This window comes from Rhipicephalus microplus, chromosome 1 (assembly GCF_043290135.1).
Source record: "Rhipicephalus microplus isolate Deutch F79 chromosome 1, USDA_Rmic, whole genome shotgun sequence".
In the NCBI taxonomy this organism is placed as follows: Eukaryota; Metazoa; Arthropoda; class Arachnida; order Ixodida; family Ixodidae; genus Rhipicephalus; species Rhipicephalus microplus.
In genome coordinates this window covers 251,759,997-251,772,729 of record NC_134700.1, presented here as the reverse complement: position 1 = coordinate 251,772,729, position 12,733 = coordinate 251,759,997, and the positions used below count along the sequence as shown (strand labels likewise).

Genomic DNA, 12,733 nt, shown 5'->3' with positions numbered 1-12,733 from the left:
CAAAGCATGCACTAAAGCATTAAGAAATAAGCAACTCACCAGCATCGGGCGAGAAGGGCTTTTCCAAGAAGAAAGGGCACTCCTTAATGTATACCACGTGATCTGACCTCCTGCAATCGGAGCAACACACGCAGTCTGAGCATGAGCAGCGACGCAGTGGAGTAGTCAGCGCGTTACCCAGTGTGAATTTCGACGGGGGCGATCTTGCTCCACATGGGGATGCACTCTCCGGACTTCCGCTTGTGGAACAAGGTGCCCTCCCACTCCTTTCCTTTCTTGAGCTGCGTGCAGATGGTGGAGGCCACCTCGGTCTTCAGCGAGTCCGTGCGGTGAAGCTCCTGGGCGTCCACGCCCAGCATCTCCTCCACAGAGTAGCCCACCAGCTTCTCGGCAGCCCGGTTCATGTACTGCGTGCGGCGACAGAAGTGCGCGACTGCAGATGGCACAGCGAGCGAAATTGAAGCAGAAACAGGCAATACGGATAGCATACACTGAACGACCGGGGGGAGGGGAGTGATTTTAAATGAAAAAAAGAGAAAAGTGAGCCCCGTAACTGTCTCTCTGGGGGAGGACACCTCAACACTAGCGCACGAGCGATGGGGGTAAGAAGGGATTAAAAGGATAGGATTAAAAGGTGAAGAGATAAAGAGAGGAAGGATAGAGCAAGGTGCAGGGACAGCGAACGACAGAAAACGACGCGAGTAAAGAGGAGATAGGAAAGATGGACACGGTCGCAGGAGTCCGAGGACGGGGCACTACTCCGTGAAAGCTCTTGTCAGCGTCAGGAAATGGCGTAGGGCGAGCCCAGTCGGCCAAAGCTGCGCTGTCGTCAGAGATCACGGGGGCACAACCGGTCGGCACGAAGTCCAGCGAGCAAGTATAGCCAAGCTTCACATTAGTGCGAGCGGGCGTACGTATTACCACTATAGGAGGGTACGGTGGTAGCGAAAGTGTGCATGTCTGTGGCCCGTCCGCTTCAAAGGCTGTGAGCTTGTGCCAATGGGTGCGCACCCTGGACTGCCGTTGTGAACCGGGCGACTAGTGAATCCAGCGTGCCATAAACTTTTCTACTCTATTTATTGGCCGCACAGAGTTTCCCAATATACACTAGAAGGAACTGTGGCGCTAGCGTTTATGGGAGCTGCAACGAACGGCGCTTCAGTGGCCTGCTTGTGGCCCCATGTGTGTTAGTATGGCTTGGAGCTGTTTTCTCGCAAAATAAAAATCAGCAAATGTTCAGCGGTTGCGCTTCACCACCTTATTCCTTTAGGCTTGCCATTTCAAATCGCGTAACAAAGTTCAAAAGGGTTCGTCCTTTCGTTCAAAACGAAACCGTAAACAGCAATAAAAGAAGCCACAAGTATGATTCGCCACCCGCAAGTACGAAGACTAGGCAAATCTGTGTACTACCCATCATTCCCAGCTGAACGATCGCAGCGCCAGAGTCCCCTCTCGTTAATAGTTGGAAACTCTATGCATGGGTGACTTGTGGCAATCGGGAAGACCACGTTCACTTTACTTTACCACTACCACAAGACGACACCACCTCACCTGACCAAGAGCACTGTGAGAGAAAAGTGAGAGAAATAAAAAGACGCGTTTGTAAAACGTCCAGAGTGTGCTGACCGAGGCGCAGTGGATAGCGTAGCTGCCATATGTTCTCGCGACCGACTGGTAGTGGGTTAGACTCTTATTTAAGCAACATTTATGTTTATCATCTGATCGTGTAATTTTTTTAAACGTCACTTCGGTGACGGAAAAACGTAACTGAAGTCTTGGTGAAAACCAGGCATATAACCCTTTCGCGTTAGAAATGAGAGCGCGCCCACCTGAATTTCGTGCGCGGCACCGGTGACGATGACGCCGTCCCGTGCATAGTGCAGAGCAGAGAAGAGTGCCTCGGAGGACCTGAGCTTCCACAGGCTGATCAGGTCATTGTGCTCGATCTGGATCATCTCGTTCAGGCACACGCCAAGAGAGCACGTCTCCGTGAACCACTGCGGAAGGAAGACAAGAATCGGCCGCCGTCCGATGCTGTATGCCTGACTTATCAACGACACTCCAAAGTGTGAAGGACACCCAGACAACACGCTTTCGCGAACAGCAGGGCCTTTACTATAGCAGTAATCATTAATTACACTATTAAGGACAAATCAAGGTCATACTGCGCGTTCAACGCAGCCCCTAAAGCTTCGTATAACGTGATCGTATACCTTCCAGGCACCCATGCACTGTCATGCTTCAAGCGGGTCTTGCCGTCGGTTCATTCATACTGCGCCTATTATTTACCAGTAATAATACTGTGCTAAATACATTGTTTGCAATTTTGATAATTGAGTTGTTAAGCCCTAAATGTGAACAAAAAAGATACGTATGTTGTAAGCCCTTCTCAGCAGGCATGAGGTGGCGGATTTGTTTGTGAAAACTTCTAGATAGATTTACAGGTACGTCTACACTTCCAAAGACAGAGTAGGACGAAGGTGGCTTTTTACCTAAATATAGAGTGCTGCTTCTTTAAACAATAGGTGAAGACCCAGGCCCGTAGCCAAAAGAGTGCCCTAGTCCCCCACCCTCACCCACCCAGCCTCACAGTTTCTATGGAGGGGTCGTTTTACCTAACATAAATGATGAAAATAGGGGTTTTTCGAAGCCATCAACCAGTAAGCTTTCCCGGAAAAAAATCCTGGCTACGGGCCTGAGCACACCATTTGTATCTTCTGTGCCTCCTACCCAAGTGGAGGCTCAAATCGCCTATATGGGTCAAAAGAGCCAATAGAAAGTTTGTCCTAAATTTATTTAAGTGTTTGCCTTCTCAAAAAAAGTTGTTACACTTGTGACGATAAGTACGCTTGCTGACTCATCCTCGACTATACTTCAGCCACTTTACGCATAGTGTTCAAATTAAAAACTCGGTCAAGTTAACGGGTATCGGTATTTTATAGTAGCAAATATTATAGGTATATATCAGGCAAAGCAGAGAACGCAATAAAAAGCTTTATACAATTGATCAGCACTGACTAGAACAACACCGGTGTCTCGTTTCTGCACGAAACCATCGCTACTTGTCTGCGTGCCACTTTCGCGGGCATTTTCGAACTTATAACTTACACCACTGCATCGGTGCACTTCATTGCTTTATATATGGATTACCAAGATCTTCATAAAGGTCTTATTCAGCTTGTAAAATTTATTCGGGTAACAAGAGGAAAAAACATTGGCGATCACCATCATGCGTCGTCAAAGGACGAGTCATTTACTTGTCTTTACCGTATTATTAACAAACAAGATCTGAAATGAAGCCACTGTCAACTTCAACTATAAAGGTAGCTTACCTTTAAAAAGCAATTGGGGTGCTCAATGTCATTGCCTTACATTAATACACATGAAAAATAAAGTCCAACTGTCTTTTTAAAAAGCGAATCAAGACGTTAATGAATAACTGATGCATCACGTGCCAAAGTCACAACGTAGTCCCGAAGCACGCCAATGTCGTGGGCGCGTGCCTATATGGAATCACACCGGTGTCCTTCGAAATTCAGCCCCACATAATTGGTTCTGATGTAAAGGCAGAACTTCAGCAATGCAACTTATTGTAACACCCAGCCTCTCTCAGTGTGATGCAAGTCTCCACGATTAAAAAAAAGAAAGAGAAACTAAACGGCATTTTAGAAATCTTTCTCGAAGAGAAACTGACTTCTTTTTTTTCTCTTTTTTTTCGTAAACATAAATTTGCGCGCTAACTGCGAGACAAAAGCGCGACGATGCATAACGCGGAGCTGTCGAGCGGCCGTCGCTCATTTCGCGGCGCCGGCAAATTTCATCGCCGTCCGCATTCGACGCCGCTGTTGCAATGCCCGAATCGCAGCGGACGCCCAGGGAGAAGCGCGCACGCCCTATAATGAAGCTGTCGCACGGTGTCAGGGCTTTCCCTTTTTTTTTAGAATAGAACGCACGTGACGGCACTGACAGTGTACGCGGGAAGAATTTTTTTTCCTGCACACTTGTTCTCGATGCTGAATGCCAACACAAACAGAGTGAGGGCACGTATATGGTTTTCCCCTTCGGGAATGTAGCGCGCAGTTTTCCGAGCCGCCTCCGGCTGCCCGTCTGACATGGCACGAAACGTGCTGACAAGTATGGCGCGCATCGTGAATGGCTGCTTTCCTTGTCATGCTCTCCTTGATATGACGCAAATAAAACGCTTACGTCTCTCTCTCAGTTTCTGTCCGTCTGTTTACAGCGACAAAGCGGTACATTCGGCTGAGCACGCCGCGACAGCGTACATTCAAACGTAGGTTTACGAACGAACATTTACATACACACGTGAAGCGTGGATACACTGAGGCGCCGTCAGCGAAAGCGAACGATGGATTTCCGTGGTACGGGCAGTGGGCGTCGGCGGGGGTGGTGCAGAAGAGACGCTTGCCTTCTCAGGCCACACCAGAGGTTACCGGCACTCAAACTACACCAGCGCTATTCTCCTCCTCACCCGCAACGATTAAACAGAGATTTGCTTACCACCACTCCCTCCTCCCCCCTTCCCAAAGACAAAATCCAGCTGACACTCGTAGTGCGGGCGTGCAACCCATAATGGCAAATCTGACCTTTTCGCAATTAGCCTTTTTTTCGTTTTTCTGCGCTGCCGCTCGGCCATTTTTTATAGGATTGCGATGGGGCCTGGGATGACCGTTACTGCAATACCGGAAGCCTCCGGGATCATGAGGCGTTTCGCGACTTTCCCGCTAGGGGAAGGGCGTGCACGTGCCTTGGAATCGTGGAAGAGGCGGATCGTTCATCAGGCTTATCAACCTCAAGACGATCTCGATCCCGAAAAATCAAATTCACGGACTGGCAACTTGAACGAATCACCGTATAGATTACTGTAAAAATGCGACGCACTAGATCACCACTTTAAATTTGGTTCTGCACACGACACGTCGAAGTCAATATTTGTTCTATACGTAGCACACGCAGCAGCCGAGGAGGGCAATTTCACAAATTTCAAACACTCTGCTTACACTTGCTAGTACATTGACTTATTCACTTCGCGATGTCCTAGAATCCTGAAAATGTGTAAGACTGCACGCATACTTCTAAAACAAGTCAATCAATGACACCAGCAGCTCTGAATAAGCACCACAGGTGACTCTTTCTGTTCCTTCTTCGACCTAAGTTTAGTGCTGTATGTAAGGGTTAGCAGCGTACTCTAGTTTGTCCTCACATTTCTCGATGCTGTCCACCCGGCTGGTACAGAGGTTACGGCGCTCATCTGCTGAACCTAAGGACGTGGGTTCGAACCCTGCCACCGCAGCCGCGTTTCAATGAAGGTAAACTGCTAGAGGCCCGTGGTTTCGACACGTTATTGTGGCACATTGTGGTGGCGGCACGTAAAACGCCAGATATTTTTCACCACTGATGTTTTTCACGCACGCCCGCATGAAAACGTGGCTGAAATATTGTTTTAAAAAGAAAGTTTGAATGAAACACTCGGTATATTTGACAGGTCAATGTGGCTTTTTTTTTTATACGTGATAAGAAAAAACTGCATTGGTGGCTGAGTTGGCGTAACGACATAGTCGTGAATACGGATTCGTGCCTTTCACTATGTGCAACATATGACACATTCTACAGCTTGCATGCTAAAAAAGAAACGAAGAAAAAAACACAAATGTTTGGTAAGACCACATAAGGAAAGCAAGCAGTGTACTGAGGCATACCCTGTTGTAACCGCATTTCAGCAGCGGGATGACAGCTGCTTCCTCCTTTTCGGCCAACCTGAAACGCAAAAGATGAGAAATGGCAGGACGGTATACCGTAATCGCGTTAGGAAAACACAGCGCGCCCCACTTCTGCGCTGTTTGCGCAATACACGAAAGCTCCCGCCCAGATGACGCTGGCAAAGTTTCCTTTTCACGCAAGCCTCTGCCAATCCCATGGGCAACAATTGGATTTACAGTTGACAGAGGGCGCCGTATACAGAGTGACATCGGGGGAAAAGCGGCTGTTGTGTCTCTCTTCAGAGTATAAAGCAGAAAGCGCAGCCCAAAGGCAACGTTGAACGCGAGAGTTCCCGGTTCTACCGCACTGTTATGACAGGTATGCGCAGCTGTACATTCACAGACCTGGGCCTCACTGAATCGGTATAAGGAACGACAGGTGGAGTGACGGACGTGTCAATCCAGACCTTGTTTATTCGCGCCTGCAAGCATGTTGGCAATACATGAGTGACTGATGAGTTATATACCAAGCTCGTCGACATTTTAAAAATTCCATTCGAATCATCATCATCATCATCATCATCATCATCATCATCATCATAATCATTATCATCATCCTGATTGCGCCCACTGCAGAGCAAAGTCAACATACTGACTTTCTATAGTCTCGTTGTAACTCCGCAACGTTCCCCTTTTGAATTCACGGTTTCCTGTGGACTAAGTTGACTTGCCTTTGTACCAAAGTTCAGCACGCAGTGACAGTGATTGAAAACAAAAAAGACAAACAAACAAGGACAGAAAGAGCTTCGTGGACGGCCATTACGAATTCATACTCATGGACGAATGATACAAGGCGTGAGCGATATAATTTTTTTAAAGTTTAGCCAAATTATGCAGAAAGAAATTATTTACTCATGAAAACAAGAATAACAAAGAGGAAACCAACCGGTGCACTCTACGCGTGCGCAAGATTGAGATTTCGAATACAGTTTCCATTGGTACTTCATGGTAACGAAAAAACCCAGTTTTCTTTATTTCGGTCGAACTATACGCGCTCATTTGACCCACCATCAACTGTCGCAAGGGCCGTTAACAGACGACGATAACATAAATATGCACAACAAGCACCCGTATCGCAATTTTGCCCAATCGTCTAACACTCCGTCACTGTTTTGCCTGCCTTTTTTACGCAAGTGGTTGAAGAAAGATACAAGTATGCAAATGTGTAACACAGCCAAGCGCCGAGGACATTGCAGACATATGCGCACTTACCCTTTCTTTACGACAGCGATGATGCACGTGTACTGGCTACCCCTGAAACCTCGAAGCGTCCTGCAAAGAGTGGTAGAATTCACCGTTTTATTGTTTTGATAACAACCACGCATTTGTTGAGGGACAACTTCACAACAAGAAGCCGTAACACTTAGCTTCACTTGGCGATCTGACCTAACCTTTTTTTAGGAACTTGAGTACATCAACGTACAAAACTGCAGCACTTTTCTGTCAGGGCTTATCTCTGCATTCCACAGTCAGTTTAAATTTTTATTTAAAGGTTCTAAAGACTATTACAAACTTGTAGACCTCGAAAATATGCGCATATAAATGTTATGGAACCAACATCTCAACCTATAGAGAACCAAATGCTTCCAATACAAATGACACTGGGAGCGAAGTGAATTACATTTGCTGAAATAAAGAGGCTTGCATTCGAAACGATCGTAAAATTACGTTTCGGGCAATATTATAAAAACAAGAACATGCCGGAAAAAATGAAAAAAAATGTTGCACGACTTACGACAACGACAACGAAAATGCGACAACAAAAATAAATAGAGTGGTGTTAAAAAAAATAAGAGACTTTGATGTTGACCAATAATGCACAAGTGCAATTCTTGTAAACTTACCAAAGTAACCCATCAATGCTAGTTATTTGGACTTCCTCATTTCACGCGTCCATTAGCTGAGGTGTGCGAAATATTGATTGGTCAAGTTAGTGGAATAAGGGAAGAGCTAGAATGGTAAGAAAAGAGTGGCTGTGTTTCTAAACACCAGTAATCCTTAATTGCCACACGTCGGCCTCGTCCAAGAAGCTTGTTTGGGCCTCTAGACTAGAAGGAAGATCTCCCATGGCTCCCCACTCTAGATAAAGAACTTGGAGCGTATCTAACCCTATACCGTCTATCTACCACCGTTGTACATACTTAGTGTCAGTTCCACGGCACGAAAACATGCGCCACCTATAGCTTAATCAACACGTTTGAATAAGAGAGGGCGCACCTGCACAGGGCCACAGGGTCGATGGTGCTCTTGCTCCGCGAGTCGATGAACACCAGGTGGGGCTGTCCGTTGAGGTAGTTGTCGATGGCCGCCTCCGAGGTGGAGCTCAGCGTGCACTCGTAGTGCATCTTGTCGGCAGCCCACTTGAGCGCATTGTACTGCGCGTCCTCCTTGCCGAACACAAACATCACCTGCGTAGTAACACAGTGCGTGTAACATATAGCACTTCATGCAGTCAGAGGGGAGTAGACGGACGATCCTTTCGAGAGATCTTTTCATAATAGACGCGTTTACACAGCGCTGCTACTATTTCCACCAGCAGCGCCAATAAAAGCAATAAAGCATGGCTTATAAAAGACGTTTTCCAACAAAATTTAGTGTTCCTTTTAAGTCACGCTGCATGACGAAGAAAACAAACACAAAAAAGCGAGCGTAAAATGAGACACGGGTCAAAACGCGACATTTCGACTTTGCCGGCCTCTGTAGCCAGTACAAAGACTACTTTTATTTGTTGCTCTTTCCAAGCGATAAGTGAAATGGTCCTCGTCTACCTTTTCATGCGTAAGAAAGGGATAATTTCTCACACCGTTCGCGCGGGAAAAATTACGCGGCCGGTGTCAGTGTGTTCGTGACCCGTCAAAAAAGGGGCAAAATTCTGCTCTCCCAAATTTTCAGATCCGTGCATGAAGCTCGTGTCAGTACAGCAACGTAAATATTTATTTCGTTACTTTAAACTACGAGCTACATAACACCAAAAGTTTAGTTCGCTTGGTGCGCGGGGACAAGCGGATTGCTTTTTTTTAAAATTCTGTCATGTGAGAAGGGCAAAACGCGAAGACAGGCATACAATTGCCTTAGAGAGTGTTTTATTATTTGAATAATCAACTTACACTCACTACACATTATATTTATTTGTTGAGGGGGGTTCGGACATACGAGAAAAAAAATCATATAGAGCTTCCTGGGAAAGCACTGATTGCCGTTCAGGACATGACTCCTTCCATTCGCGCTGCATTAAGGTAGCTCGAAAGGCTTTCTATACGACAGCAATCACGTCACCGTTCATTTCTCACCCGGTTCCCTATAGTTCTTCTCTGGTGCCCAGTTCATCGTGAGGGAGAAGTTATCGGAGAAGTTATCTCGATACAAGGGACCATACCGTATCAGACGACGGGTAAATGACGCTACCTATGAGGTCGTTCCAGTCTCCGAGACAAACCTGTCTGCAAACGCCCCGAGTGACGTAGTCCACGCCAGTAGGTTGAAACCATACCGCCCTTTTTGTGAAGACCACGTATAAAGTGTACCGAGACGGCGCTTTTACAGCCGGAGAGTATTATGTACGTAGCTGTCTCACGAAGGATGAAATATTCTGCGAACAGAAGAAAACGAAGAGGACTGGCTTTTCCGTTGTGCATGCTGTGCTTCGTCTCTGTCGGTCTGAATACGCTCGAAAATACTCATGTCTCGTCTCATTCCACGTAACAGTATTTTCCGCCTACATTGACTATGCTGAAGGCCTAAAACGCGCTTTACCTGCACATTTTTGGTGCCTACAAAACATTGTTTTGCCTGCATATTTCTGGCGCCTCCAACGCGCTTCTGCAATGCCTTAAAACCCTGCCTCTATTAATTGCTTATGCGGAGGCATTTAAGATACGTTTATCGAAACACGAGGTGCGTTTACACTTTCCGTATACACTATTCCCTATCTCCTTTAGGGCTTTGGTGTCATCGATCAAAGGATACTTTCTGTATGCCTCTATCTATTCTCGCACCACCAAAACTTATTGTCGTATCATATGATATTTCAAAAGAAAAACTGCTGTAGCGATTTAATCCATACTGGCAGTTTCCGGTTAGCCCAGTCATAGAGAACGACATAAAGAAAACGTCAATTCGATACCTCGATCGGTTTACGGATCGTCGCATCGCAAAGACGAGTAAAAAAGAAATACAAAGGTGATAAGAAAGAAAAAATATATTTACTGGAGCGTTCGTCTTCGCTACGTTCCGATGTCACGTTACGCGGTACACAAACCCGTATAGCAGCGAGATGAAAAAGCGCGCACCGAGGGTCGGGTGTTGAGGGACTGGAAAGCTGCTTACGATGCCGCGGCGACGGCTCCAATGACACTGTGCCGCACCAAGACGATTATCGTACTACGTGGAGCATGAAATAAGGACCCTTGTGTAACGTGTTTTCTTCGCATCGTACTAAAGTTACAATGCAGTGCGCTGCAGATTCAGTTTGCTTACACTGTAGCTTTAACGGGAGCAGCGGCTATAGAAAAAAAAAGATGCCTGCCTGACGCCCGGTCTCGTTGTTGTTCGTCACCACCTTCGTTCTTTGGTAATCAAAGCTGTTACCTTTAGATTCATTACCAATAAGTAGACAAGAGGTTTTCGCTGCAAGTATCTGCTATTAGCAAGTCTGAAGCTGCGAGTCAAAACTTTAGAGACCACGAGACATGGGACAAACTGAATATCCCCGCTGCTTCGGTGGGCAAGCTAATTCGTAGCACTGCATGCAAGAACTTTTGGCACTGCAACGAATTCACTTAGACTATATGCTCTGGCGTTACGAGGCACAGACCAAATCAACGAGGACAAGTGGCTGTCCGTTATCAGGAGTCCCGCTGCCGGGGATCAACTATAGGGCTGTCCAGGGGGCCGCGATGCGGCGGTCGGGCTTCGCCGTCCTTTCCCAATGTTGGAGTGCCCCGCTGCGCGCCGAGTCGTACGATTCAGGATTATCGATACAGTTTTACATCCATCCACGCGTTCGGTAGGAGCTTTGAATTCAATTTTCCGGCCTATTCTCAAAAAAAAAAAAAAACGCCAACAACATGCATACCTACTGTGCAGCGGGGGCGTAGGTAGAATTTTTTTGAGGGGGGGGGGGGAGGCTCTGTTAAATGGTCATTTCCAGATCTGTATGCCATGGCGAAAAAATTCGGGGGGGGGGGGGGCATAAGCTCGGTGTGCCACACACGGCTGCGCCCCTGCTGTGCAGTTCCACCAAATACAGTCACAAATTCTAAGAAAGTTCCAAGTTCTTTCTGACTGCACGGTCTCTACATTTCCCCGCCACGGTGGTCTAGTGGCTAAGGTACTCGGCTGCTGACCCGCAGGTCGCGGGTTCGAATCCCGGCTGCGGCGGCTGCATTTTTGATGGAGGCGGAAATGTTGTAGGCCCGTGTGCTCAGATTTGGGTGCACGTTAAAGAAGCCCAGGTGGTCCAAATTTCCGGAGCCCTCCACTACGGCGTCTCTCATAATCATATAGTGGTTTTGGGACGTTAAACCCCACATATCAATCAAATGGTCTCTACATTTATGACGCCGACTGCACAGGAGAACGTCATCTTCGCAGTTATTAATTAAAAAAAAAAACCCCACGCCGAACAAGGAAGGAGAACGATGCCTTTCCTTTCATAATAGCACGGAAGAGTGCTGTAGATGTGGATAAATAAGCGTCAAACACTTAGCATGTTACCGAGAAAAAGCAGCTTGTCTGAGACAAGAAACGTCTGATATCAGCATAAAGTGCTTGTTTTATGACAGAAACGAACTCTATAGGCTATAAGAACCTACACAGCGCGGGAAACGGTAAACACACACGTCCAAAATTCGAACGCTTTGTTCCCTTTGCTTTAGAGTTTTCGGGAATGTGAGCTCGCAGAGGTATACGTCTCGCAAGCACAAAGTCATCTCTTTCCTCGATTTAACGAGCTCGACGCCACTGCAAAGATGAGTGCTTCCCGAGCCAACGCAGCAGAAAAAGGCACAGTTGTTCATGGCAAGCCATGGTGTGTAGCTGCGCCGTATGTACGGCGAAAGAGAAACATCACAGCGAAAATCTGACTACGTTCTTCAGTCCAATATAATTGACGGTGATGTCCCGGCTTCTTCAGCGTTCAAGCACTTCCTCTGTTTTTCGTCAAACGAAGCAACCGCGTTCTTCAGGGAGAGGAAATGAAGCGCATAACCTATTCCATTTTTCAATACTATGAGTGATGTAGCGGACGAACGAGAGGAAAGTGATTACATTTCTTTTTTTTTTTTTGGTAATTCAGCGATTCTCACCGAGCTGTGCAATCACTGCGATTCGCCTTTTTTTTCATTTTCCTGCCTTGCATTCTGCCGTTTTGGTAGGTGTCACGACAACTGGTACCGCCCCAGCGAAAGCCTCCGAAATCAAGACTCATTGCGTGACTTTTACACTAGCGGAAGAGTGCATTCGCTGTGGAGTCATAAAAAACAGTTTGGAGGACGCTACAGCTGCGCTTTCAAGAGCAGAACGCTACAGCGTATTCGCTGCCATCGCCTTCACTGACGACGCCGAGAAAGAGAGAGAAAGTTGCGCGCAAACTAGACCGGAACGCACAACACACGGACGAACGCAGGAACATTTGTGCGTGTAACATTAGCCGCTTCAAACTATCATAAAACGTACACTGCAAATATAGTTGCGAAGTCCCCGCTACGCTATATTTATTCTTTTTTGCAAAATGGCCCAGTATACCCGCTATGCGTTCGTGAGGTGCCACGCACACCTGCACGCAATATATAGGAATAGGTGGGAAGATTTAAGCCCAGCCAATCGTTGCGCAGATCTCTCGTTTTGACGTCTGGGCGCGATTCTACGATTCTGCCATGCATGCAGCATTGCATGCGTCAAGGAGATTTTCACACTATACTTGGCATTCTTATAGCTCTTTTTTTTTTTGCGAAGAA

At 46.8% G+C, this 12,733-nt stretch overlaps 1 protein-coding gene across 3 annotated transcripts in view; it reads right to left on the bottom strand.

Moving 5' to 3' along the window:
- LOC119186389 (high affinity cAMP-specific and IBMX-insensitive 3',5'-cyclic phosphodiesterase 8B) overlaps window positions 1-12,733 on the bottom strand; it is a 320,801-nt gene that overhangs the window by 33,571 nt on the left and 274,497 nt on the right. For all 3 annotated transcript variants that reach the window (XM_037435030.2, XM_037435037.2, XM_075893207.1), the window contains exons 3-8: window positions 7,995-8,185; window positions 6,990-7,049; window positions 5,718-5,775; window positions 1,830-1,997; window positions 178-407; window positions 40-110 (exon numbers count right to left, since the gene is read on the bottom strand). In XM_037435030.2, the coding sequence (XP_037290927.2) occupies window positions 40-110; window positions 178-407; window positions 1,830-1,997; window positions 5,718-5,775; window positions 6,990-7,049; window positions 7,995-8,185 (778 nt within the window). The remainder of the gene's footprint in view (window positions 1-39; window positions 111-177; window positions 408-1,829; window positions 1,998-5,717; window positions 5,776-6,989; window positions 7,050-7,994; window positions 8,186-12,733) is intronic.